The sequence below is a fragment of the Acanthopagrus latus genome, chromosome 21 (genome assembly GCF_904848185.1).
Source record: "Acanthopagrus latus isolate v.2019 chromosome 21, fAcaLat1.1, whole genome shotgun sequence".
Classification (NCBI taxonomy): Eukaryota; Metazoa; Chordata; class Actinopteri; order Spariformes; family Sparidae; genus Acanthopagrus; species Acanthopagrus latus.
The window spans coordinates 22145726-22173651 of NC_051059.1; the positions used below are offsets into that span (position 1 = coordinate 22145726).

General features: G+C 44.7%; 1 protein-coding gene across 1 annotated transcript in view; it reads left to right on the forward strand.

The window, feature by feature from the left end:
• The window catches only part of LOC119011854 (potassium/sodium hyperpolarization-activated cyclic nucleotide-gated channel 2-like), a 35881-nt gene extending 10962 nt beyond the window's left edge, over window positions 1-24919 (forward strand). Inside the window, exons 4-8 of the mRNA XM_037085285.1 lie at window positions 7950-8168; window positions 20860-21006; window positions 21488-21728; window positions 21813-21977; window positions 22408-24919. Coding sequence (XP_036941180.1) covers window positions 7950-8168; window positions 20860-21006; window positions 21488-21728; window positions 21813-21977; window positions 22408-23357 — 1722 coding nt within the window. The 3' untranslated portion in view covers window positions 23358-24919. The remainder of the gene's footprint in view (window positions 1-7949; window positions 8169-20859; window positions 21007-21487; window positions 21729-21812; window positions 21978-22407) is intronic.
• Window positions 24920-27926: the final 3007 nt, after the last annotated feature.

The following is a 27926-nucleotide window of genomic DNA, read 5'->3' on the forward strand; positions in this document are numbered from 1 at the left end:
ATGCTGAATCCTCACAGCCGTGCATTTCTTTAAAGAAAAAAAGAAAAGCGCAGGTAATAAATACTGTAAAGCTCGACTGAGAGATATGCTGATGTAATAAGAGCTGAAAACGTCCGTCAGTGATCGACAAATATTCAATCAGCAACTATTTTCATTGATTTTTATTTCAGTTGTTTTTAAAACTGTGAATTGAAAATCATTCAGTTTACGTGGATGTCGTCTCGGTGATATCGCCAATGTGTTTCTGAGGAACCATTTTGCTCAGTGTGACCTGCTTAATCCAAAAATGTGCAAAGAGGTGAAGATCTTTTACTGTTGGTGGAGCTGAATGAAGAACGGTTGCTGGCTGTCATTCAAAAGCACCCACGCCCTTAGTTATGTATCATGATTTTATTGTGTATTCTGTTTTAGCTCGTGTTTCTTTAAGCCGCCTCCCCTCCTGAACACCCAGTCTGCTGTGATTGGTCGGCTCACGCATGCCTGACCCAGACCCACTAACAACAACAGAGCAGCTGTTCTAAATCAATTCTTACGTGCAAATCAAGCTGCTGGGCAATAATGACACAAATATGTGACATGGTGATGTAGTGTGATGTCACAAAGTCACAGAATTAAAGGCGGGACTACTGAGGGGCGTTTAAGGAGCAGTGCTTTCTGTGGGAGAGGGGAGCTTCTGTTGGGGCGGACTCCGACCTCTTTAACTTTCAAGATCTTTTAAACACACAAGAACCTTTATAAAGCATTGAAGACATCTTGGGCTCTGAGAAGTTAGGATTTTGACATTATGTTCATTAAATTATCAATTAATTAATCAAGAATGTAATTTAAAGATTAATTGATAATGAAAATAATATATTCTTTACAAACCTTTCCCTTCCCAGACGTAATATCAAAATGCTGACATGCAGCTATACATAAACTGGGCTTACCTTTCCTATGTAACAAAAGCTTTATGGCACAACAACCTTAACTTTCGAGAAACCTTAAATAGTTCGGCTTTTACAGCTTACATGAGGCCGAGGAGGACAACCTTGTGCTGTGTACAATGCAGAGTTTGATGAAGTTTGGGGCTGACAGCCCACTGACTCCTCCGTCGCTTTCTCTCTCTCTCTCTGGATAATCAAAGACAGTCCGTCTCCAGAGAGCCGTCACTCTCAAGCTAAAGGGCCACTCTGGCACGGTACGGGCTGCCTACAGCCACCTGAGACCGCCCCCCTATTGAGTGGCTGACAACTTGTAACATTAGCCATTGTGCCGCAGCCAGCCCATCCATCAAGCGTCGCACCCTATAGAGGCCCTGGTGGTGTGGGGCCCACAGGCAGGACCCATGGAGGGCGTCGAGAACACTCTGTAACTCCGGATGACATCCACCAACCAGTAATTGGATGCACTCGAACTTGTAATACCTCAGGGAACATAGGTTGTTTCTGCAGTACACCTCAACTTCCATCCATTAATTTCATTTTGGTTTATATTTAGCGTTTAGCTTCGCGCAGCCGCCGAGTTCATTTTCACGGCGGAGCGCAGGTTGGCGGCAGGAGCCTCGCTGAGTACAGAGGCGACCGGGTAATAACAGCGACAGCAGAGCCAGCTGACAAACACGGGGAGTATAGTTTCAACGCTGTAATTACGACTGTGTGTACCCATCCCTTACTGTATTCACATCACAGAGACGTCGCTTTATGATCCCCCGCTGCCATCAGCAGGAGGGGGCTTTGCAGCACAGTGGTCTGCTCTCTTGGAGAAGATAAGCCGGTGTTAAATCACAATCTGTTTACCCACCACACCTAGTTTTTTACCAAACAGTATTACAGGTCTGCTGCTGGACGTCACAAATTTGATTTGAACTACCCGCTAAGCTGCTAAGAGCATATAAACATGTGGGAGTGAAAGCAGATGTCTAACCTCTGTGAATGGACTAAGAAATTAGGTGGTGTTTGCTTCCCGGGCGAGGAAGGGGGGGAAGGATGTGATTATCTCGGTCCCAGAGGAACTCAGGTGTTCTCAGGGATCTCACTGCGCTGAGGACCAGCAGGCCCGCAGGATCCTGCTCAAGCGTGACGCACTCAAACAGTGCTCAGGCTTCCTGATGTTGGACAGCAGATGTGCAAATGTTGCAGCTGAGTAACAGTTACTTTGTCATGGTCAGCCTCTCACACATTAAAGGAACCGTTCGTGTAAAAAAGGGAAACATTTAGTCACCGTTGATTCAGATGGACGGGGAAGTTTTGTAGGCAGCTGACCGGCGTTTTTCTGAAACAACGGAAATAGATGGAGGGTTGTGTGATGGAAGTGTGAAAATAAAGAACAGAAAGAACCATAAAACGACTCCATACTGCTCGTCTGTAGAAATAAAAAACTTTTCAAATCAATTTTTCTGACTCTGGATGAGCTGTATGGAGCCATTTTGTGTTTCTTTTCAGTTGGTTTCCTTCCGTCTTCCATTCTCCATCCACTCCAGTTGTTTAGGCGAACGCTACGATGCTGTTTTGGGAGCAGAAATATTTTGTCTACCGCGAAACTTCACCCGACTTTCCATCATGCACCAGGAGCGAGTGGATAGTAACTGAGTTTTCATTTCTAGATGAGCGTATCTCATGTGTTGACATTAACAGCAGAACTTTACAGATTTTTACAAATAAAGGTCAGTTTTATTTTCTTTACTACTCAGCTTGTGGAAAATAATGTGTGTTTTGCAGCTCTGGAGTAGTTTGTCAAGTCTAAAAAAATGGCCCCCTGATAATGTCATTGGGTTTATCTCTGCTCGAGGTCATGATATTTAAAATACACATTATTTATCAAGCATTTAAGCTGTTAGGCAGGTTTGTTGGAAATGTAGGATTCCATATTTTGGGAGCTTGACTCATTCAAGTCCTTCTGCTGAAACCATGTTTTTATATAAAACGTGTTTCTGGAGTTCCACTTGAGAAGTACAATTAAAAATTCACAGTCAGTGAATTCATTTGAATTTATTTCAATATTACAAGAATAGTTTGACATTCTTGGGAAATATTCTTACGTGTTTTATCAATCCCACTCTCATTACTGTGTGTCATGCGTGAAGCGAGAGCCGGGGGATCGTTGCCTTAACTTCAAGACTAGAACGAGCTAGTTGGAGCGAAAGAAAAGTGCACCTCCCTTCACCTCTGCAGCTCGCTAATTAATTTGTAGCTAATATTTCACTGCCCGTCCTGCAGATCACAAAGAGACCCCTCGGACTCACTGAGGCCGACGAGAAGAAAGGAAGAAAGAGGCAGAGAGACAGCTGACTGCACAATAAACTCAGATAAGACATTGTGAAATAAACCGGTGTGTGTGTGTGTGTGTGTGACGGGGACCAGCTTTGTTACACGTGTGTCGATTCTCTTTCAATATTTGTCCAGCTTATCGGCCGCCGTCGGACACACACAGTGATCGGTCATTCGGGGCGATATAACTTAATTTTCCTTTATCTGCTTCACACTGTCTCGGCTTTTTTTCCCTTCCATTCCTGCACCTATCAGTCCGACACAGCGCCCCAGTCACTCGCCTTGTGGTGCGACGAGGTGTGAACCGATGGCAGCGGTGACAGGGCAAAACTTCACCCTGTGTAGCCCTTTGTGTGCACTCTGAGCCATGCTAGCCGCGGGGCTGTAGGGACGGCAGCGTCGGTCGTTCGGCCGGTTCAGATCCATATTGAAAGATCTCAACAACTATGAGATGGATCACCATAAAATTCATGGTCCCTGGAGGCTGAATCTTAATGAATGCGTTGCCCTTAACTGACCCTTAACTGACAACTATTGGATTGGAACTTTGCAATTTTGGAGCAGATGGTCACTTTCAAATTAGACTTGCAAAAGCCAGACCTATCTGCACAGTTTGTTTTAGTGCTGGAGAAAGCTCTGACTCAACCTGTTATCGTTCTGGGACGAGGGGGAAAAACTCTCTGGTTTGTTTATATTTTCTTAAACTGATCAGAGTCGTCTTGGCCGTCGACGGTGCCCTTACAAAAGGTAACACACAGATAGCAGAAGGGGAGAATTACAACAGAAATAATTGGCAAATTACAGGATTATCCAATTTATTCCTGTCCCCCCATTAAGAACGTGAATTATGGGCGTGCTCCCACCGTGTCCTGTCTCTTAAAGTTGCTTTTAAACAGAAAATAAAAAGTTGCCTCGGGAAAAAAAGGAGTCATGCAAGTGTGTTGATGCAGAGAGCAGGAAGGGGAATGTTAGCTGCTAAACAGACAGGAAGTTAGCTAAGATGATGACAACACAGCTTTAACCGGAACCAGTATTTCTTTTGGTAACGGGAAGCTAATCCTCTTTCTTGCAGCAATTTTTGTGGCTTCACACAGATTTCTGTTAGCGACTTAATCGAGTGAATACTAATAACACTATAACTATTAACTGCTAGCCCACTTGGCAAATGCTGCTAAAGCCTTGAAAGTGCCACTAGTGCATTAGGTATTACAGTACTTTCTTACGTACCTTAGATCCACCGAGCATCAGAAAATATCACCTGGACTCGTTTCTCCAGTGACCTCCTGAATGAAAACTAAATACAGTTTACTTCCTGTGTTCAGACAATTTCTAAGCTAATAACACGTGTCAGCCTCAGCCATACTTCGTGCTTTTGTGCTGCTTAGCAAAAGTTCGCATGCTGACTTGCTAACCTCAGGTGGTAACGGAGTAAAAAATGACATTAACATGGTTGAATTTAAACTTACTTTTTACGTAACTGTTTGCACAAAACTATGAGTATTTCTCACATCTCTTCACATCACCCAACATGACCTGCTACATCATAAAATTTCATTTGGACTCTTTTGCTTTTAAACAAGTAGCTTCAACTTTGTAATTCTACCACGGACATGTCTTCTCCCTGTAATCCACCTGACAATTGCCAAAGACATTTTTTTTCTGCTGAAGTTTAAAGACTATTGTGGGAAAGTGAGCGTTACAGGCTCACACAGCTGCTAGCGTGACTTCAGACTCTCCTCCGGAGCCAAACGCTGCCACGTCCGGTCACTTCTGGAAGGCGGCTGACCGTCATGCGTGTGGTCGCTCAGTTTGGCAGGTGAAATTTATGTTTGTGTGCATCTGTGTGAGACACGTGAGGCCGGCCGCTCGGCGAGGTCGCAGCTGCATCCGCGAAAATAAAAGCCATTTTAGGACGCTTGGAGGAGGAATCTGACAAAAACACAAAAACATTGCGTTATCAGCCAACTTCAAACAGACTATCTGCAGCTAATGGAGACGGTGATTACCAACAATGCAACGGATAGTTCCCAAACTGGCGTCTCCGGGGAGGGCTGTTGAGACTTATGAGGATATGGAGTCGCGCTCTGCCTCTCTCTTGCCTGTGCTATTTCAGAATCAAAGTGCTCATCGTTCATCTATTATTCAATCTGTTTCACTCCACTGTTTCTCTTTCTGTTTTCACATACACCATTTAGCCTCAGCCCACTTGGTGGAGCTGTATTTATTTTTGGACTGCTCATTTTTTTCCCCCTCTCTCTCTCTTCGCTCATGACTGGTGAAGTCCTTCCATCACCGTGTCGTCCCTCTAACAGGTCTCTGAGCAGAAGACACGTGCATGTTGTTTTGTACATGTGTTTTGTGATTAATTATTGATGGATCAGTCTTTTCGTATTTGTTGATCTATTCATCTCTGAATCGTTTACCCCCCCCCCCCCCCCGAGAGCCCAAGCTGTCAAAATACGTTGAATATGTAACAATGCTTGTTACGTAACAAAGCTTGATATACAAAACCGTTTATTGATTGTGAAAACATTTGACACCGGGCTCAGATGAATTTTCTGTCAATCAACATATCGATTTATCATCCGATCAGCTGTGTACTGCTCTATGATAACGAAGGTTGTTCCGATACAGATACAAATATCGGAACTGCGGCAGATTCTGCCTAAAATACTGGAATCGTTACCGGCGAGAACACGAGTCTGTGCACCGATCTAATATCGTGTCATTTATTTATAGGAAACCTGCTACTTCCCTTTTTACTGCAGCCGCCAAGTTACGCATTTCTAAACAACCATTTCTGACCGACTTGCAGAAGAGTTGTTGCACTTGTGGCAACGAGTGGGAAGTTTAACCAGACTTGAAAGTGTCGCAGTGTCATCAGAGCAGGTATAAATTAATCCATGATTATCCGAATTTCTCCAATACGGACAGCAGCACCCCAAAATATTCACATTTAGGGAATTTAGCAGAAGCTTTTGTCCAAAGCGACTCACAGTAATTCATACATACACTGGCAGCTGCCATGCAAGATGCCGACCAGCACATCAGGAGCAGTTTGGGGTTCAGTATCTTGCTCAAGGACGCTTCGACATGCAGACCAGGGGAATCGAACCAGCGACTTTCCGATAAACAAAACGCTGAGCCACAGCCATCCTATAAGAAAATGTGTTCCTGTGTGTCCACCTACATTTACACCACTGCTAGCACAAAAGATTCAGACTTTTTAAAGTGTTACTGTTGCTTTTATTTGTTATATCGTCCCTTCTCAGCTGTCCGTGTCTCTCTGGCATCGGTGGCTTTGAATGTTTCACATGAGCGGAGGTGTTCTGTAGTGGTCGGGAAAAGCAACATTGTGTAGAAATTGGCATTTTGTGCGATTTGGCGCTGACGTAAACACAAACCCCAGGTGTGTAACAGCTTATCGGATGTAATGCTGGTGATAACTACGAACAGAACTCACATCATAACAATGTTATGAGTTGAAAACATCTTGAAGTAAACACATGTGTAACGCTGTGATCCTCCCCTCTCACTGAAGGTACAGAAACAAGTGATGGAGACGGAGACAACGTTCGCCCTGTTACAAGACACTGTACCATCAGCACGAGTCTGAATCTGTGCACAAAAATTTCTCATAGCTTATGAAACGTTGTGGAGACACATGGATTTAACAGGACGGTGATGGGGAAAGGAAAGTGTATTTAACAATGTGACGGCACACGCACTAATAGTCTGCTAATGCACCTCTAGAAGCTGTAAGAGAGGATATAGTTGATTGCCTTTCCTATCTGAGTGCAGACTGTAACCTCTGTGTAGCCCTGTGCAAATTTAGAGTGTGTGTGTGTGTGTGTTGTGCTTTAGAGGCTCTGAAAGGTTTTTTAGGATGCTGTTTTTAACTTCATTTTTCCCCCCATCTGTGGACAGAAGCTTTAATAATACAGTTTCATTACACAGGATACTAGTTTCTCTGCCAGAATAATTTAAATCCCACCACAAAAAAGGGGGGGAAGGTTCAATCCCAGCTTTTTGGCTTTACCTTGAATTAATTGGCGTCAGTGTGTGTGTGTGTGTGTGTGTGTGTGTGTGTGTGTGCAGGCCGAGGTCACTGCAGTCAGCACTCAAAGCTAATGAAAGAAAAAAAAAAACAAAAAAAAAAACAGGGATACAAAGGAGGCCCAGTGCACAAAAGTCTCAGAGCGCTGCTGCTTGTTTGGATGCTTTTTTGTGATAAAGGGAGTTTCAGCATTAAATGAAAAACAGCGAGCCACTTTTAGCTATTTAGGGAAGTTACACTGAGTGTTGTTCTGATGTCGTGTCGACACCGGCAGCCTGGTGACCGCTGGCTGGCTGTCACCGCCCGTAGTAGAGTCCTATTCACACGGCTCTGAAAGGGCATATTTAATGACCTCTCATTATCATTCCCCTCCGAGGGAAATAATTTCCAAAGCATCTCTACTTTACTGATTAGGCCTCAAAGGATTCCCCTGATGTCATTTCCTCCTCCGCCGTCTTTCTTTCTAATGCGACTCCATCCCCGGAGTTCTCATTTGTGTAAGTGCTATTCCACGACCCCGCTGTCCCCACAGCTTTTCTTCCAGCTCCCGACTCTCTGTCTTCCATAAACCGGTTTTATGTAACACTGATGTATTTACCTGTTTTGTTTATCTCTCTGTGTTCTCTCTCTCTCTCTCTTCACAGAATGATACCTGGTCCGAGCTGTACTCCTTCGCTGTGTTCAAGGCCATGAGCCACATGCTGTGCATCGGTTATGGCCGGCAGGCCCCGGAGAGTCTATCAGATATCTGGCTCACCATGCTGAGTATGATTGTAGGAGCTACTTGCTATGCTGTTTTCATTGGCCATGCAACAGCTCTTATTCAGTCCCTGGACTCCTCCAGACGGCAGTATCAAGAAAAGGTGAGAAGCTTCATTAAATCGTTTGCGTCCCTGTGTTCTCAACACCTCTCTGTTTGCTGTTTCCTATTAACCGCTTAACATGCAGGATCACCCTCAGAGGAAAAGTTTGACATTTTGGGGAAAAAAACGTTTTCTTGCCAAGAGTTAGATGAGAAAAAATGAGCGCTGCCTCACGTCTGCACACTGAATATGAAGCCACCACCAGCAGTGGCTAACTTAGCTTAGCATGAGGACTGGAAACACGTAGGAACAGCAAGTCTGGCTCCATCTGAAGGGAACAGAATCTGCCTCCCAGCACCTCTAAAGTTCACTAATTAGCACGTCATATCAAAGACTGAAGTGTGAAAATGAAAAAAACAAACGCTGTCTTAAGGGGGATTATGTGCTGAACGATGCCTCGGTCAGGACCTGTAACTCAACACAAGTGTGGTTTCAAATATAAATCGAGTCACAGTAATAAAACATTTGAACTTTTCCTTTAAGTAACTTACTGTATCTGCTTGTTTCAGCTCTTGAAGCATTGAGACATGAAAGATTCACAGCCAGAACTCAGATTCAGCCTCACACATTTTGGTCTCTCTGGAAACTTTGGAATCTCTAATAGAAGTTAGAAAAAGTGACGTGTTTTATTGAATTGTCAATTTACATCTATGAACTCGAAACAATGTGATGTACCAGTGCCAGTATTGGTATTTTTACAGTAACTTCAAATTCTTTATAGTCCTTAAATCTGTCCAGCCGAAGCTGAAAGGCTGTGTATCTCAGTAAACCTTAATAACTGGTCCAAGTGTTGGAGATAAACAACCAAACTGATCCAGTGATTCTTAATTTTTCAGTCCTCAGTCTCTGACGTGTGCAGCCGACCTGCTTCTCTGTTCTTCTGGCATCACATAACTGCATCACCACATGTTGCCACGCTTCGCCCAACACAGGCGATGACGCAAAAGCCAGAAGTCTCAGTTTTCAGCTGCAGGAAGAATAAATGCTGGAGCTCTGGTGATCTTTATCGCGGATCAATTTGAACAGGACTGGACGAGCGACGACCTCCCGTGGTGTTCGTCGGAGCTCCTCCGTCCTGTTACCTGTTGGCTGCTGGCAGCGGTCGGTGTTTTACTATGTAACTGGGAGTGCTGACCGTGATGTGTAAAGGTTCGCAAACGCTGCTAAAAACAACTGACGTGTTGTCGCAGCCTCATGTTACCGTACATAGAAGATATCTGCAGATTTGAAGGATTACTCACTCAGTACCTGCTCATACCGGTTTGGGTTTCAGAATCTGTCGGGGACAAAAAAGTTGGATGGGTTTCAACTGTGTGTCGCTGCAGGTTGTGAGTTTTGTCGTGACTGACCCGCTGGTCCTCGGTCAGTTTTTAAAAAAAAAAAACTCTCTTTGTTGATCGGAACAGCGGTGCAGCTCTCGCTCTCTTCGTCGTTCATTGGCTGCAGCTGCTCTTACATTATTGATTCTTTGCTCCTGTTGAAGTGTAAATATCTCGTTCCTGTATTCTCTTGGATTCACACAACGCAGGATTTGAATATAATGAATATGAATTTTGGAACGTGTGGAGAGTGTCGCACGAAGGTCAACACCGAAAACACTTCCCCGTTAGCGCCACGACCTCAATCACACACTCACTCTCAGGTGCTGTTTAACCTCTCATGTATATTGTCGTTGGACAGCCTATCAGACGTCGTTTTGACGGGGTGGTGGGGGATCAGAGCGGCGCTGCAGCAGTGGCCTGTAGTGGAAACAGTGCAGCAGCCTCTCTGTTTCCAAGCAGAGTCTCGCTGGCTGGGGAGCAGGGGGAGTGTTGCTGGCTTTCAGCAGCCAATCGGAGGCTGCGGGTGTGTTCGGCCAGGTAGAGCCACGTCGCCTGGGGCTGGGCGTAAGTGTGTGTGAGTGTGTGTGGAGGAGGAGGAGGGGGTGCTGATGTGGGCGAGAGAGAAAGAGACATGGAGAGAAAGGAAGAAAGAGAGAGAGAGTGTGTGATATGATGTCCCCTTGGGCAGCGGTAGAATTGATGAGGCAGCAGACCTGTGTGTCCTGCCAATGTCATCCTGAAGGTGACGTAAGCAAACATGGCCGCCTCTCTCTCTCTCTCATCACTCACTCACTGGCTCTCACTCTACCTGCACTCTGTATCATCTGTCACGCGTCTTTAACCATCCCCCCCTTTGCATCATCTCACCCCCTCTCTTTTCTTTTCTTCTTAAATACGTCCACCTGATCTCCCTCTCGTCTCTGGTCCCATCCTCTGAATCTGGATCTCTCCCTCTCCTCTTCTCTCCCCTCCTCCTCTGTCTATCCTCTCTGGTGGTGTCCTTGAGAGGTGCAGCGCTACTGCTAACTGTCTGCTACAAGGGAGCAAAGAGAGGGGGAGGGGAAAACCTGTGGGAGACGGGAGGGCCCTGTTTGTCGACACAAGTCCTGGTGCACTGCGAGACATTTGAACGCCGCCTTCCTCACATTGTCTTGGGCGGCCTTATGTCTGGCTAGTATCTCACGGCGCTGCCCACAGAGGCTTCTTCAGCCATGTGGCCGGACACTCGGGGATGAATCACGTCCAATAAATGGTTTAGAAGACAACGGATCAGCAAGTAAAGTGCTTACTGCTGCTCTTGTCTGTGCGCTGTGTCCTGGGCGATGGGAGTTAAAAGGCTGGAGAGGAACCCATTGTGTTTGAGGAATGGTTTCTTCCACCGTGGGGGTCACTGAAACGAGCGAGCCGGAGGGCTGGAAAGTTTTTTTTGTTTTTTTTTTCCCCGGAAGTTGAATTTGCTCTTCAAGCAGCCGGAAAACTGACAACAACTTAGGTCTTCAGTTGTGTGTGTATAATCCTCAATCAGCCTGTATTTTCTCTTCAGTTTAACGATAAATTGAGGGGAGACGTGCTTTCACATTAGAAATTAATGCTGTGTGCTCTGCGAGTATTCATTCTTATTCAGACATTTTTCACCACCATCCCAGAATATATATATGTATTTCTGCTGAGGGCAGGAAAGAGCATTTCCCCCTGAACACTCCTTCTGGCCAGTTGTCACATTTTCTTCTTTTTTTTTCCCCTGCAGCTCCGTGAGGATTAGTATTTGAGCTGAAGATGTGTTTATTAAAAAAAATAAAAATAATAATAACTATAACGTGTAGGGCAGGAAAGTGCCAGCCGTGCCAAGCGAGGCTGATGCTGATGCTGCCGGCTGAATTCGCCACGCCTCCAGATAGGACTGCGAGTGACATTTTTATCATTTAGAGAGCGTTAGCGAAACACGTCTGCTGGCAGTCTGTTACTGAGGCTCCAGCTAGCATTGTGTGGAAGGTTTCCACATTTCAGGGCCAGGCAGTAATGTCAGTCTCACAATCCGCTGCTGGTTAAATTTAGGGAGGATTTTTTGCTTGGTGGCTTTTGGTGCAGAGACCTGTGAGTTATTTATACATGGTGACAGTGCACACTGACACACAGCAGAGGGGCAGATACACCTCTGAGAAACAATGCAAATGACGAATTCAGGCACGTGTTTTTCAAAAGTTACGCCTCGCGGTTCGTGTTTGTCGATGCGTGGCCTGCAAAAACCTGCACGGCCGGCCCGCGGAAACACTTTTCTGGTGCATCGCATTCTGTGATTTTGACTTTGTGATTACTCCGTTTTATATAATCCACTGCGACGTCACCAGAAAATGCTGCATTAAAGGCCCTTCACACTCAACGGTCCTCCCACACAGGTGTTTTCACTGATTTTGCCTGATGAGACCTCCTCTCATGCTGCATTCACACCTCTCCCAGAGAATAAGAAAGAAAAGGAGAAAGCCTCCCTGTTATTCCGACCTGAGTTCACACGGTATTCCGAGACGTTTCCCCTCGACTGTTCCTTCTGTGCTGTTGTGTATTTGACGACGTTTCTTAATATGCCGGTATAAACAAACCCTTCCCCTCACATCGTGTTAATATTGGTTTTCATTTAGATGCAGCATGCAGGGATGTTGGTTTTGTAGGTTGATTTTCAGCTGGCGCGCTGATGTAGTTCGGAGAAGTCGTCGCTGTCAGAATACTTAAAAAAAAAACCCGGAGGTGGATTTTCCGATTTTGTTTCAACAACATGATGTGAACGCCGGCTGTGTGGGCTTGTAGCACTGTGTCTGATTGACGTCTGTCTGACCCTCGGATGAGCTCTGCTGCAGCTGTTTTTGAGCGAGACGACGCACCTTTATCACTCTTATCGGCTCACAAAGTAAGTTTTGGGCTCGTACAAACCAGAATACATGAAAACAACTGTGTAGGTGTGCGTGGCCTCTTTACAGCGCCAGATTTAACTCCCCATTCATTCATCCGACCTGACTGAACTGTGTGGTTCTCTACATTCTCGTTGTGTAAATGCACAGCGACATAATGACAGCAGCAGAGAGGGAAGGACGCCGCGCTGCTGCAGTGAGTGCAAGGACAGTCAGTGACGGAGGTTAATGACAGTAAAACGCTGTGTAATTTACAACTTTGTGGGTCGCTGTTGTTGTTGTTGTTGTTGTTGTTGTTGTGTTAGCTCCAACTGTTCTCACAACACATGCACACTAGTTGCTGCCCCCCCTGCAGGTCTGATAGGAAATAAAAGTTACATTTATACTCTGCCAAACCAAACAGCCCTAATATTATATTAGGGCTGTTATATTTGTTTTATTTAAGCATGTAGAACACGAGCACTTTATAACTCTCTCTGGAAACAAGCGGGGTGATCACAGTTTATTTTTACGTGTGCTGTGATTTCAATCAAGACAAACATCTGCACCTTTATTCCTGTTGACAAACAGATGAACGTGATGTCTCAAGAAACTGAATTTAAACTGTGTTGTTGTGTGCACCGGCGCAACCAGAGACAACTTGTTTGATCAACATGTGAGCTGCGTTTATTTTTAATCTCTCAGAAGCTTAGTTTTGATTTGCCGTCTTTGGAGAAACACAAGAGTTACCCACAACAAGCCTGATGGCACAGTAGCAGAAACTAAAGTGAAACTAAACCACGTCATGGTCAGGTTCAGTCTTTATTCATTTTCATTCTCCACACCTGCGTTTTCACCTCCGGGACAAGTCAACACATCTTCGTTTTTAACAATGTAAAGCGCACAAAATTGGGGAGTTTTATTTGTAAATCACTTTATAAAGTCGGCATTTTGTGTGGCAGTATTGATAATAAAGGCAACTTCACTCTTTTATTTGCAACACTGTTAATTTAAGAAAACTTTTCCCTGTGAGAATGTAACGCAGAAACACTGACACTACAAAGAAAGTTATATTTATCCGGGTGATATGAATAAATAACCTTTCTTACTTCAGGTCACTGAGGATTACAATCTGCCATATTACAAGTTCCACATGAGCAAAAAATAGACATGCAATCAATTATTAAAAAGCTTCTTACCATCAACCAAACATTTACTCATAACCGCCATGTTTCTGCATCCCGGACGTTGATTAAACGTTCACATTCGGATCGTATTCCTCGGGGTTACTGGCTTTCAGCGGAGAAAACTGGATGTGGTTTGTTAGTCAGGCTCCAAAATGACGACATGCTAATGTTCGCACATTACAGATGATAAAAGGTTTTTTTTGAAGCAATAACATTTGAGGCGTCAAAGATCAAACCACCAATCTTCAAATCATTAACAGCCGCTGTGTTTCTGGCGTATGTGGCCTTTATTTATTTTTGTTCACTTGTGCATTTTTCTCCACACGTCAACATCAACATGTCACCACAGCAGTGTCTTATTCACATTAATGTATAAAGATGTTCTCATCACGACGTCCTGGAAGCTTCTCGTCGGCAGCTCACAGCTTAAAAGTCCATATTTGTGATATGTTGCATGACGTTTCACCTACCAGTGCAGTTCGACTTCGGAGAAACACCTTTTACATGAACTAACATCGTCTCTCTTTCAACCTACGAATGAACAAATTATTAAAATGATGTTGTAAGCGTATATCACCTGGTTGAGAAGAGGCCGGGATACATGACATCACGGTCGGCAGGTTGTTCCAAATCCTTGCTGACTTTCTGAGTTGTTCCAACTTGAAGGTGCCTTCACCTGAATATTCTTAGTCAGCAACTCATTTTTCAGATTATTTCAACACTTCACACGATGACAGAGCATTCAATCACTATTTTTATTTTATTTTTTTTAAAGTAGCACGTGCTGTGTGTTCAGGCTTCCCTTTAAATCACAGCTCGTGCCTTTAAGACATGCGTCAGACGGTAGATTAGTCACACACCTTTTGCATCAATAATCAGCTCTTAATGGCCTCACGGGGAGTCAAGAGACTAATCTCAGTCAGCAGACAGCAGTCTGAGCTCTCTGCCGTGATGTGCACAGGACAGGATACAAGATTGTTTTCTTCCTCCTCCTCCTCCTCCTCCTCCTCCTCCTCCTCACCTCCGTGCCGCTGCCACCATCCACACCAGTGATCTATCTTCTCTTAGCCAGACTGCTTGTCACTGATCGCTCCAATTATCCGCGACCAGTCTGACTTTGCAAACACAGTGGCCAAAGAGATTCCTGCGCCAGCGTCTACAACAAAAACAGCGTCAGCTCGGTCGTGCCAAACGATACTCGCCGCTCAGTCAGGGAGAGCGTCTGATGAACAAACCCTTATCGGCCGGGCTCCTTTGCTCGTCGCTCCCTTTGACTGAATTATGGGATTTTCAGTGTTTCCCTCAGAAGCCCCATTTCATTTAATGAGACTTTGTACTGTGTGAGACCCCACAGTGTGTTGTTCCTCCCTGTGTACACATCTCCGAGTCGAGGACAGACCAGACGAGCTCTGACTATCTGATCTGCTTCTCTTTGGTGAATGTGCTTCATAATATAATGAGGCGACTTTGCAGCGAATTAAGTGAATGAATTATACATCCACATGGCCGTTTGGGATGAACCCGAATTAGACTTTCTGATGGTGGGAAGTTGTGGAAGGAATGAGAAGAGGAGAGGATGGAAAAAGGGTGAGAGAGGAGAGCCAGAGGGAGGGAAAGAAATCAAAGGAGGGGGGCAAGACAGTAAGTGAAAGGAGAGGAGAGGCAATGAAAAGGAAAGGAAAGGAAAGGAAAGGAGGCCAAAGTAAGGAGTGAAATGAAAAAGAAAATGGAGAGAGAGAACAACCAAATGTAAGGAAAGAGAAACTAATGGAAAAGAGGAGAGGAGAGTCAAGTACAAGGAGAGGAAAGGTACAGAAAGGATAGGATGAAAGAAAAAAAGAGGAGAGGAAAGGGGAGCACAGAATAGAGTCAACCAAAAGAAAGGAAAGGAAAGGAAACAGCAAGAAAAGAGGAAGGAAAGAGGAAGGAAAGAGGAAGGAAATAAGAAGATGAAGAAGGAAAGGAATAGCAAAAGAGAGGAGAGGATGGAAGGGGGAAGAAAAGAAATGAATGGAAAGGACAAACGAGAAAAGAAAGGGTAAGAGAAAGGAGTTGAAGGGAACGAAAGACAGGAAATGGGGGGCAAGAAAGTATATGGAAGGAAAGGAGAGGCAATGAAAAGGAGTAGAAAGGAAAGGAAAGGAAAGGAAAGGAAAGGAAAGGAAAGGAAAGGAACAGAGAAGAGAGGAAGGTAACAGAGGAGAGAGGAAAGGAAGAAGCAAATGAGAGGGAGGTGGTTAAATATCTGGTTTCTGTGTTGGGTCAGTAGTTATTGGGATGAAAGGTGGAAAATATGATCTAAGTGAAAATCAAAACTCTGAATAACAAATGACACAAAGCTGCAGTTTAGATGACAGAATGTCAGAAGAGCGTTCCTGCACACACGCACACACACACACACACACACGGTCATCAGCGTGACACAAAATGGACGTCTGTTTAACTCTCATGCTGGCGTTTGTCAGTCCGGTGAGTGATGCTCGCTGCCCTCTCCTCCGTGACACGGGAGTGATCTGAGTTTGGCCCGCCGATGATCGATACGGCTCTCAAAGTCGAGGCATTAAAAGCCACTGTCTCGGTACAATCAGATAGGCTTTTCGCTGCCTCATTCATTCACATTTTTTTTTTTTTTTTTTTTTTTTTAGCCGTGTGTCACAATCTGCCGGAACAAGCTTTGTGTCGAACAACAGCTGCTTGGCCGCTGCGTCTCCGCGGGGAGCGCGAGGTTTCCCCCCCACACACACACACCTACACTTTGTTCACAATCAGCACTTCCATTCTATGAAAGGCACAGCAGCTGCAGCGCTCGCTCTGACACGTCGGGTAAAGAGTTGTGACACGGGGTCATCTCTTCAGGCCACCCTCCATCTGCAGATGTCAGGAAGCAGAGTCACTCATGCAGGTGAAACTTTGTCGTTGTGTAACTCCGTCAGAGGAGATGGGGAGACTTCTCCTTCACGTGGATGCTGAATTATTCAAATGTCGCATGTTGGGTTATGTTTTGTTTACGTTGAATGGCAGAAGGAGGCAGAGACACCGGGCAGAGTGACAACGCTGCTCCAGCACTGAGTGGCGACCCAGCATCCCCCTCTGCAGACACAGTGTGCGGTGCGACTCTGGTGGGGAGGGGGAATTCGTTTCCACTGTTGCATCTCTGTAATCCAGCACACTGGATTTGAAACAGAGCAGGAAGCACGAGGCTTTAAGCTTTTACCACCTACTGCTCCTCATGCGAGATGGAGGCATTACGTAGACTTATGACAGCCGTCTGCGGCTCAGGCGCTTTTGCTTTTCAGTCAGAGCGGTCACACGCGCAGCTGTAGACGTGCCAGCAGCTCTGCGAGGATTCGTTTCCAGACGACTCGGAAGTCAAAAGTTTGACCTGCTACTTGTAAAAATGACAACTGACAACTGAGTTCCTGCTTGTAAACCCTGATTTAGTGACGAAGCAGTACAAACAAGGCAGCAGCCATGAGGAGGAGGTGGGCTGTATGTCATGTATTTGTATCAGGCATAAAATATGAAATTTAGATACGTTTTCAGGTATAAAAGTGATGTAGGATGAAATGTGTAATGGCGTACCTCAGCTGTGGTTTTTACCTCCCCTGTTTTGTATAAATATGCAAACAGAAGGCTGTTTTTTTTGTTTCCATTGGTGGCGTGAACATGAAACACATGTTGACTCCAGTCGTAACCCAACATTAGCCACAGCAGTGCAACATGCTCACAGCGACAGCACTCACATGTTGATGTTTAGCAGGTAGTATTTAACCCGGTCACCAAAGCTCAACATGTCCGTCACGGTAAAACAAAGGGGACCTGAACGCTGCACGCACACACACACACACACACACACACACACACACACACACACACACACACACACACACAAACAAGCAGGCAGGTAACTCGAACAGAAAGCAAGCTTTATTAACATAAAGCTGATAATCCAAAATCCAAAAATAGAAGCAACAAAAGGCAGACGGCAGAAAAACAAAAGCAAAAGCAAACAAAGCACAAACGCAGAAATAACACGAGAAGGAAACAAGACGGGACGGGGAGACGCAGGAGCACACAGACGAACTGACGAGGAGAAAAGAGGAAGCAGGGACTTCAGTACACAAGAGGTGATTAACTAATGGACGCAGGCGAGGAGTGAAAAGGGCGAGAAAACAAACAAGAGGAGGAAATGAAAAGCAAAACACGACACACACACAAGGACAGGACCAAGGACTCAAACCACCACAATATCAGCATGCTAACATCTTGTAGTTGGTGCAAAAGATTCACTTTAAGCTGATGGGAATGTCTTTAATTCAATTTGTGGTTGAGCAGGTTAGTTGTGGTCAGAAGTGAGTCAGGAGATCACCAAAATATACTTTAAAACATGGTGTCTACCTTCCTAGACGGCCATAACGCCAATTTTGAGGCCTTAAATCGGTCTAAAAGCCAGTGGGTGACGGTAAAAAAGAGTTTTATTGGTTGCATATTGGATGAGAATTGAAGCCCTTAGTCAGGATAATATTCCTAAACATTTAGTCCAAGTGTCAACTGAGCACATGTTTCAGTTGCTGGAGACCAGACTGAACTTTCAAAAAGTGCCTGAAACAAGCAAGAACCGAAGACAGCTGCAGCACCAACCTGGCAGAGCGTCACCGGGGAGGATGCCAAGCGTCTGCTGATGTACACAGGTCAGAGAGTCCAGCCGGCACAGTGACAGTGAAAGATTCACCGTATGAAGCACGACGACTGTTTAAGTTCACGTTTGACGTGATACTTTCTGTACAATGTGTTAGATAAATTAAAAAAACATACGGGTCATCTGATGTGGATGTAATCACACTCAGATTAAAGCTGAGAGTCATCAACTTTATCCCCAGAGGTTTTTTATTTCATATTGAATCCGGCGTTCTGAAGTAAAGAGACGATAATGCAACAAAATATTCCCGATGGACTGCGCTGTGTACACTCTAGTTCAGTTAACTGAGTTTCTGCTGTTAATTTGAGCATTATTATGTAAAAATCTGGAGCTGGAATTACATTACAGCCGTGTGTTCGAGGTTGTTTCTCAGCTCAGAGTTTGAGTTGGTGTGCCGCCTTAATGAAGCCAGCGGAGCGAGGATTTCATCGGCCCTGTGCTGCAGGATCCTCCCCGCGTACACAAGAACTCACTTATGTACGACTAGAAACCTTTGTTTGACAAATACGTCTCTCTTTTGCAAACAAGGCGCCAGTCTGTCTGTCTCAGCCGACAAACAATGTCCAATTCAGGCGTTGGTGATGCTGCTGAGAGCGCCTGAGCAGGTGGACCCTCGTTGTTTTCCTCGGGGCCTCTGACAGGATGCAGTATTGTCTGAAGCAGAAGTAAACCCGGGTCCTGCCGGTTCTCGGGGCGGTCTCACTACTACAAAGCCGACCTGCTGAAGACTGTCAGGAGACGTCACCTGATGCCGGCTGACAGCTTCTGTGCAGAGTACAGTTTTAGTCCCGATGGGGTTGAGGCGGCGTGGACCATGATGACTCCCTCGGTCTCTGGAAGTTGCGAGAACACGGCACGCGCCCGACCGCCGAGCTGAGCTGTCTCTCAGAGTCGTGTGTCGGGCAGTTTTATGTTGAGATGTACATCTTTTTGAAGCTTTTCCATTTGAGTTCATGTACACGCAGACTTGACAGCAGAGCACGAGGAGAAACCTTCATCTCCCAACACTTTTTTACTGTCGGTTCTGTTTATCGGCACATCTGTCAGCCTCCGTCCTCGGTTTCGGTTTCTCAGTGTTCGCTCCGGACGGGTTGAGATTAGCATATTTTAACAATAGGAGCTGAGTGTTTGTGTTGTTGTTGTGTCACTTTCTATCGATCTGGCATTGATTAACTTCTAGGTAACATCGATTGGAAGGGGGGGACGAGTGTGTTCATTTCAGTTGACAGCTGAAGGACGTGTGTGCGTGCGCTGTTTTTGTGAGGTTGTTTTTTTTTGTTGACTCACTGGTTCATTCTCAGAGAAACACCTTGTTTGTTTTCAGTGATACGCCGAAATCCCTTCTGGAAGCTGTAGTTTGTGTTTATGATATTTCATCCGACCGACAAAACAAAACACAGGAAAACACCTCTGAGGATAGCTGCACAATTTAACAGCGCTATAAACTACAGCCTCCAAAACGCCCATAAATCTGAACCAGCGCCTTTTTTAACCTTCATGAAGGAGGATTTATTGCAGGGCTGTTGGGTTTAAGAAACAAAGGTGTTGCTACTTATTGTATTTCATATCAAAGAATATATTTGTCTGTGCTTTTTAGATACATCCTAAAAATAAGACGAGATCTCTGGATGTCAACTCTAATTCCTGCTCGTGTGTAAAAGTGTGAACACGTGATCTGATCCCTTGTGTTTTAAAACATGTGTAACCAGGAACATGGGAGGTCAGACACAGTCGGGGCTGCTGAGGAGTCAATCTGTATGATGACGTCATAGTAAATTTCACATTTGAATGGTCGGGATAACATGTGACTAACCGTTATTAACAACATCAGTTTGAGTATATTTTGCTTTAATGCAGACGGCAAACCGGAACACCAACATATTTTAAGGTCAAAGCAGCTAAATCAGCTACAGTCACCAGAAATTCACCAGACTCCCTTAAAGAATCACTCGATTGTGAGAGTTGTTGTGTTAGAAGGAACTTCATGAATGTTGTTAAGAGCTTTTTCAGCCAAATTCTTAATTATTTGGGCCTTTTTGTAAATTCGGCAAATCTTATGGCCTCTTTTCTTCATAGCTTCAGATCTTTACTCTCTTTCTTTACTTTTCTGTTCTGTTCATAACTCTTAGCCCCAAGCCCATGTGAACAAAAGATGGTCAAAAATATATTATTACATTTTATAAAAAGGCTCGATACTGTACTGTAGTAGCAAACGTTTCTCAAACAGGGGTAAAAAGTGTGTTTGGGACTTTGTTCAGCTGTGGATGAAGACACATTTAGCTCTTTAGTGGATATTCAACAGCAGCAGGAAAGTACGCACAGGATGAACTTCAGATTGTTATCATAACGGAGCAACTGTTTGTCTCAGTGATGTGTTTTCAGTATCTTTTGGGCAACAATCGAGCTCTGTGCCACAGATGAATAAGCTCCATAAGGCTTTGACGGCACAGACAATACTTGTCGGTGTCAATGCATTGTTGGTTTTGCTCTCCTAGCGGCGACAATACAATTAAACACTGTTACGCTTGAAAAGATGTTTTCAAAGTTATTCCATGCACTGTATTAACGCATCATTATCTCTGTCTGTTCGCTCCCGCTCAGTACAAACAAGTGGAGCAGTACATGTCCTTCCACAAGCTGCCGGCCGACTTCCGACAGAAGATCCACGACTATTATGAGCACAGATACCAGGGCAAGATGTTTGACGAGGAGAGCATTTTGGGAGAACTCAGCGAGCCTCTCAGAGAGGTAAGAGAAATATCAACTTCAAATGTAGCACCTGTATTTAGCCTTAATTTTGTAGTTAGTGCCTGACATGCTAACAAACTCTTAAAGGTCCCAGAATCTTCTCATTTACAGGTGCTTACTTTTCATGGTGTTTAGGAGAAAATGTTTAAATGCTTTAATGTTGAAAAAACACATTTTTTTCTCCCAAAAAGCCCAGACTGCTACGATTGGTCAGCTCTCACAGGCCTGAGCAGGCTCCGCCCACTGCCCAAGGGCTGCCATTTTTGAAGGCACACTTTCTGAATATGGGCCGTGTGCATTTCTCCATGTATTGAGCTTTCTGATACTTAGATCTGCTTTTTAATCCAAAAACACACAGAAACAAACCTTTAACGCTTAAATCCCTGGACGAAGTATTTATGTGAGACACCTGACAGCAGTGCAGCACCTCAGTTACACATTTGAGAGATATTTCCTTACCGAACATTGTGTCCTCTTTCAGGAAATCGTGAACTTCAACTGTCGGAAGCTGGTGGCGTCCATGCCGCTGTTTGCCAACGCAGAGCCGAACTTTGTGACGGCCATGTTGACCAAGCTGCGCTTTGAGGTGTTCCAGCCACACGATTACATCATAAGAGAGGGCACCATCGGGAAGAAAATGTACTTCATCCAGCATGGAGTCTGCAGCGTCATCACTAAGGGCACTCTGGCGATGAAACTCTCCGACGGCTCTTATTTTGGAGGTAGGATGCAGTTTGTGGCTTTCACTTGGTTTTTCTGGTGATTGCAACTTTGGTCTGTTTTAACTTTTCTCTTCCTCGTTTCAGAGATCTGCTTATTGACGAGGGGTCGGCGGACGGCCAGCGTGCGAGCAGAGACTTACTGTCGGCTCTACTCTCTGTCTGTCGACCACTTCAATGAGGTGCTGGAAGAATATCCCATGATGAGACGAGCCTTCGAGACCGTCGCCATTGACCGTCTGGACCGCATAGGTAACAGGGCTGACGGGGCATACAGTTTAAAAGAAATAAAAATAAGTCACACTCAAATAAACCCGACATACACATAATGAAATAATATTGGATTTTGAAGATGTTTCCAGAATATTAATGTTGAAATAGGCAGTAAAATGAGCTGTGCTGTTCCCTCAGAATGACACAGGACACTGTAACAGTAGATGAGAGTACAGGGTGACACATCCATTTTCCTCCAGGCTTGTTCTGCTAGAGGATGTACCTGGTGTGAAGGACATCACATGCTATATCTAACTCATATTGTTCTTCCTTTCCAAATCCTCTCGTTTCCATAAACGCATGCTTTGTTCTGCTCGGTGTCCTCTCTGCCCTGTCCTTTCTCGTTTCTCTCTGTAGCTGTTTAACAATCTTTTTTTTTTTTTTTTTTTTTTTTTGTTCCTCTCTGCAGGTAAAAAGAACTCAATCCTGATGCACAAGGTTCAACACGATCTCAACTCTGGCGTCTTCAACAACCAGGAGAACGAGATGATCCAGGAGATTGTCAAGTACGACCGTGAAATGGTGAAGCTAGTGGACCTGCAGCGGCCGCGGGCCATGTCTATGACGCCCTCCATCGGCGGTATCTTTGCTCCTCCGGGCCAGTCGGCGTCAGGCTCAGCTATCGCCACTCTACAGCAGGCTGTGGCCATGAGCTTTTGTCCTCAAATGGCGAGTCCCCTGGTGGGTCCAGGGACTCTGCAGTCTCCCCGAATGGTGCGAAGGTTCCAGGTGATGCAGAACCTCGCCAGCCCCGTCTCCATGTCTCCTCTTCAGTCTCAACCCCCTCAGGCGTTCGGAGGGGCGTTTGGATCTGCAATCTCCAGCCCACCTGTCCAAAGCCCGCTTGCAGCTTCAGGACGGACTTTCCAGTACATGGCGAGCGCAGGACCTTCTGGTTCCCAGTTGTCCCTAGTACAGCACCATGCACCCAGTCCCACACAGACCCAGCAGAGGCCTGCCTCACACAAGAGCACCCACTCCCTTCATACAGGTAGCTTGAGCCAGGATACCCGGGCCCTGTCTGCCTCCCAGCCTTCACTCCCCCAGGACGGAACACCACAAGCTGCCTCAGCAGCCCCCAGCCCTCCAACATCCACCCGAACCTCCAACAACTCCATCGGTCCCCCTCAGCCCCCTCACCCCAGCCTGCCAGGGCCTTCAGGGGTGGGGAGATCGGCGGGAGCTCAACAGAGGGTGGCCTTTGCCTCCACACCTCCTCCAGGTGGACCTGCTGGAATGGGGGCAGTAGCAGCAGCTGCTGGATCAGGACCTCCGGACTCTGGAGTTCCCAAGAAAGATTCAATTGTCAGCCTTCCAGAGCTAGACTCTGCCAGATCCCGGCTGTCTTCCAACTTGTGACCCTGGTAGAGTTCAGGAAAGAGGCCTTTTTTGTAGGAGAATCTGTTTGTTTTAGGTCAGCCCAGCTGATCTGTCAGCCTGCTAAACGACCAATCAGCTACCGCCGACGCCACCAGTCATTCGACCTGGATGCACTGTGTGCTGGTGTCCGCAGAAGGAAAAGAGCAACTCAGAGTCTTGAGACACTTTGGCTAGGAGGAGTCTATACAATTAAACTAGTATAACTTTAGGTTGAACTGGTCTAGTCTACTGTGCCAGCACCTTTAGTCTTAGTATCACCCCTTACACTCTGCTTCCAAACACCTACTGTATATCGCTGTCTTTACTGTAAAGATATGAAGAAAAGTACGATTAATGTAACTATTGCATACTGTGTAGAATCCATGCAATGCAATCTAGCAGGAGCTGGACTTAAAAATGAAAATCAGGGACTTGAGGTCAAATGACAATGACATTTTAAGCGTTCAAAAAGTGTTTTGAGTGTAATTTTTCCGTATAAGCTGTCGTAGCAAAAGAACACATTGCTCTTCATATTGTTTAAAATAGTAGTGAAAATAGTGTTTTAGACCGCTGGTCGATCTTACATCGATGTGTAAATAGTTGACGAAAAAAGTACGGAGGGATATTATATTCATTGTATCTACCCAAACCAAAGTTGAGCTTGAACACAAAGTCTGGTTGTGTCTGTATCAACTAAAAAAGAAACATAGAAGAAAATGCCATTTATTTAACTGCCTTGATTCAACGTTAGAAGCCATATATTTGGTTTGTGTGTATGTATATGTGGGTGTAAGTTTGCGTGCGTGAGTTTGTTGGTACGTTTCGGTTCTATTTTTCAGAGAATGGACTCACACACTCTCTACACTGCTTTGTCCGGCGTGATTGGTCTGATGCGCTGACGGCGGCCCTGACCCGTTCTCATGAAACACCTGGAAGGCGGTCAGCTGTTCGGTCAGCGCACTGATTGTAACCCTGAAGGCAAAAAAAGGTGGTTAAATAATCTGAGCTTTATCGAAAGGAAACATTTGTGAACAACCCATACTGTATACTTGCTTGTTTTGTCTAGGTTTATTGATTAACACATGCAATATAATTCTGCAATACTCTACCCCGCCTATATATAAATATATATGAATATAAATATCTATACATATGCTGTACAGGAAAGTGAACTTGTTTCTTTTCCCTTTTTGTTTTCATTTTTTTTAATGTGAAATCTTAAAGAATCCAGCAGCTATTGTGGCTTCACTTGAGGTATTGTAATCCAGTGACCATGTTGTTACCTTAACCAAAAATGTTTGAGGGAATGAGAGGACGTGCAGTGTCATTTTTCGTAACACAAAAAAAAAAATACACGAAAAAAAAAAAAAAAAACACGAACAGGAACTGGTTTAGAGTCACAGGAGGAATCCACGCTTTGAGTTCAGCAAGTCAGACCCTCAAAAAAAAAAATTAAACGTCACTTTAAAGCCCATTTGAAGATGTTAAAATTGTAACGGGCGAGTTCGGGGTTGGGGAGGCGACAAAAAGCCTCACTTGTTAAAAAAAAAAAAAAAAAAAAACACTCTTCAAAGTCTCCACATGCCCCGTATCACCCAAAACTCTCATGAATGTCTCAACGTTTAGATCCACAACCAAAAACAATCCTATCGTTCAAAATCTTTTGGGAATCGGGCTTTGGTTTCACTTATTCTAAATATTCTGATCCTGCTGAACCTAAAAAGCCTTCTCTTGCTGAATGTATGCCATACGAGAAGGAAGACAGCTAATCAGATATAAACTGCCATGTAAATAAAGGGACAGAGGATTTGGAAAAAAACAAACAAAAAAAAAAGGCTTTTATGATGCAAAAGGGGGTTGTGGGCATTTGCTGTATGTGTTGCTGAATGTCTGTGCGATCTTTTTAGTTTCCGATGATGCTTCTCCGGGTAGAACGTCGCTGTGTTTAACCTGTATGCTACACCCCCGCCTCCCCCCTCCTCACACCACGACGCCGAGAGGAAACTGTTCTCATGTTTTAGAGTTTAATTTTATCGACGAGGGCGCGAACGAGAGCGAGTCGTGACCACTTTGAACTCCGCGGTCCAACGCGAGCGCCGAGGACATTCAGTTAAAGCACCTTCCGTTGCACTTCGACCTTGTAATCAAAAATGAAAAAATCAATTGCTCTATTCTCTTTAAAAAAAACAAAACAAAACAAACGGTTGCAGTACTTCTCCTGGACCCATTAGCTGGTTAAACTGTAGGACGGGAAAAAAATAATAAATCCATTCGGGACGGAAAATAGGCAGCTGATTCAATGTGTTAAACAAACACGGCGTCCAACATTTTTTTTTCTCTTCTTCTTCAGCTCTGAGTATCGATCCGGAGCCAAACTGTAAAATCAATGCGATGGACATTTCACTCAGGTTTGCTACCTTTCCAGAGAGATGTATTGATCGCCGCCGCGTGGCTTTCCATTGATTTATGTAGACGTGTCTCTCCTCCCATAATCAACTTGTTGATTTTTACCATGCTGGAAGATTCCCCTTGAATTTTGATTGGCTTAGAAAAACAAGGAGGACCTAATGGAGTTACAGCCTTTAGATTGTCGCTCGTGCAACTCGCTGCCCGCAAGGTTCTGATCACTTTTCCCTGAGAGGCTGTTTAAATCTCGAGACAAGGTGTAGGTGATTGTTTTTATCCAAGGGCTTCATTATATGGCTTGTAAACACGGTTCATTGTTCCTGTAGAGTAGCTGCACTCTTTTCACGTTCTGTTCCATCGGTAACATGCACTAAAACCTCGTCCTTCGTCACACCCCGGGTCACAGTGCTGCAACCCGCTTCGTCAGCAACACGGGAACTTTGTATTGCTTTTTTCCTATGGGAAAGGTACATGCCAAAATGCCAATGCGATTGTGAATGAACCGAGTCCATTTTGAGTCAATAGCTGTTGTGTGCTTCGATACTGTTCCAGTGCAATCAATTGGTCCCCTTCCCTGTTCCTTTGTGCTAATACCAGAGTTTGCCCTATTAAGCTGCTATCAGGACTGTGCTGATATTATTTGAATGAGTCCACAGTCAGTGAGAGCAAGACGGAAGGAGAGCTGAAGAGCTAACGTTTCAGGCAATATCAGGCACCGTCTCTATTTCATTGCATCCATCAAGTAAGATACTGTAGTGTGTAATCCGCTCCCACTCGAAGGTTGGCATCCCGGACACTTTGATCGGTACCACTCTGCTTCAACCCTCGGCCATGAGGCTGATACAGCCCAGGCAAAGCACGTACTTCTGTCGGTTATCTGTTTTGTGTCTGTGTCACAAGTGTGTTCAGTCAGTCGGCGTCCAGCCGCTGTCGGCATGTGTGTGTGATATGGCGCTGTATTTGCCTGATGACGGGGGGTTCAAAGTGCGATTGTTTAACGGTTCTTCTTCTGGACCTTGCTGTGAAGTGGGATTGAAATCCCTCATACATGTTTGACACTGACTGACAATTATTGAGAGTCTCTAAGTTTCAAACCTCTCATTCTTGCTGTACCAGATATTAAGGGTACTGAATGCCTTGGTGTTGATATGTTAGCAAATCAGGGTATTATTTTTTTGTTTGTAAAAGTGTCTTTGATTTATTGGTATTTTCTGTTTGGTTCTTGTTTATTGCAATGTGCCCCATGCACATGGACTGTATATACCTTGTGCCTAGTATATCTAGTTTCCACATAGTCTATTTTTGTGGTATGTATGTGCCTGTAAAAATGCAAATATGTGTTTTTATTTTCAACTTGCAATATATGTAAAAAAAAACATTAGATGAAGACTAGTATTGCTGAATTTAAATGACAATGTCAGTATATATAATTTTCCCTGATTTGGGAAACACAAAATTGCACATTTTTGTTGGTTTGAGCCTTCCAACACCATGCGCGCTGTACTCTGTACTTTCATGTTCTGTACATATGGTATACACAGAGATGTGGGGCACATTGTTGTGTTTGACCACAGCCTGCTGTATCAAAAACATTTTCTACAGTGAGAGGGTGAGCTCTGACAGGCTTCTGGTGGATATCGGCAGTCTAGACGTTAGCTTAGATGACCTGCTCGCTGCACAGAGCCAAAAACTAAACCAAGAAAATCGATCGATAAAATGGTGGCGATGCCTGCACAATATCAAAACAGAAACATAACTAGGATGTGCACATGCTGGAAAATCTTCCTCAAACCATACTGTTGCACAGGTCGTTAAACTCTGATGCTGGTTGCACACTGATCTGGTGTTTCACCATTAAAAAAAAAATAGAAAATTAAAAAAAAAAAGAAAGAAAAAAGATCTCTCCAAGGCTGAATTTGGCTCCGGAGCCTCAGCAGTCACAAGCTTGACTCCCGGTTGAGTTACCTCGACAGGAAACAGCAGAGTGCATGCTCGTATTTTTCTTATCTAAGCAGAGTTCTGTGTACAATTCTTAGTGGGACCTTCAAATCTAGACACTGTCGTGTACCAACTACTGTACAATGATTTTATTTAGTCTAACAGTTAAACCTTTGTGTCGTAGCTACTGTAGCCTGCTTAGCTTACCTAAGCCTTCTCTCTGCT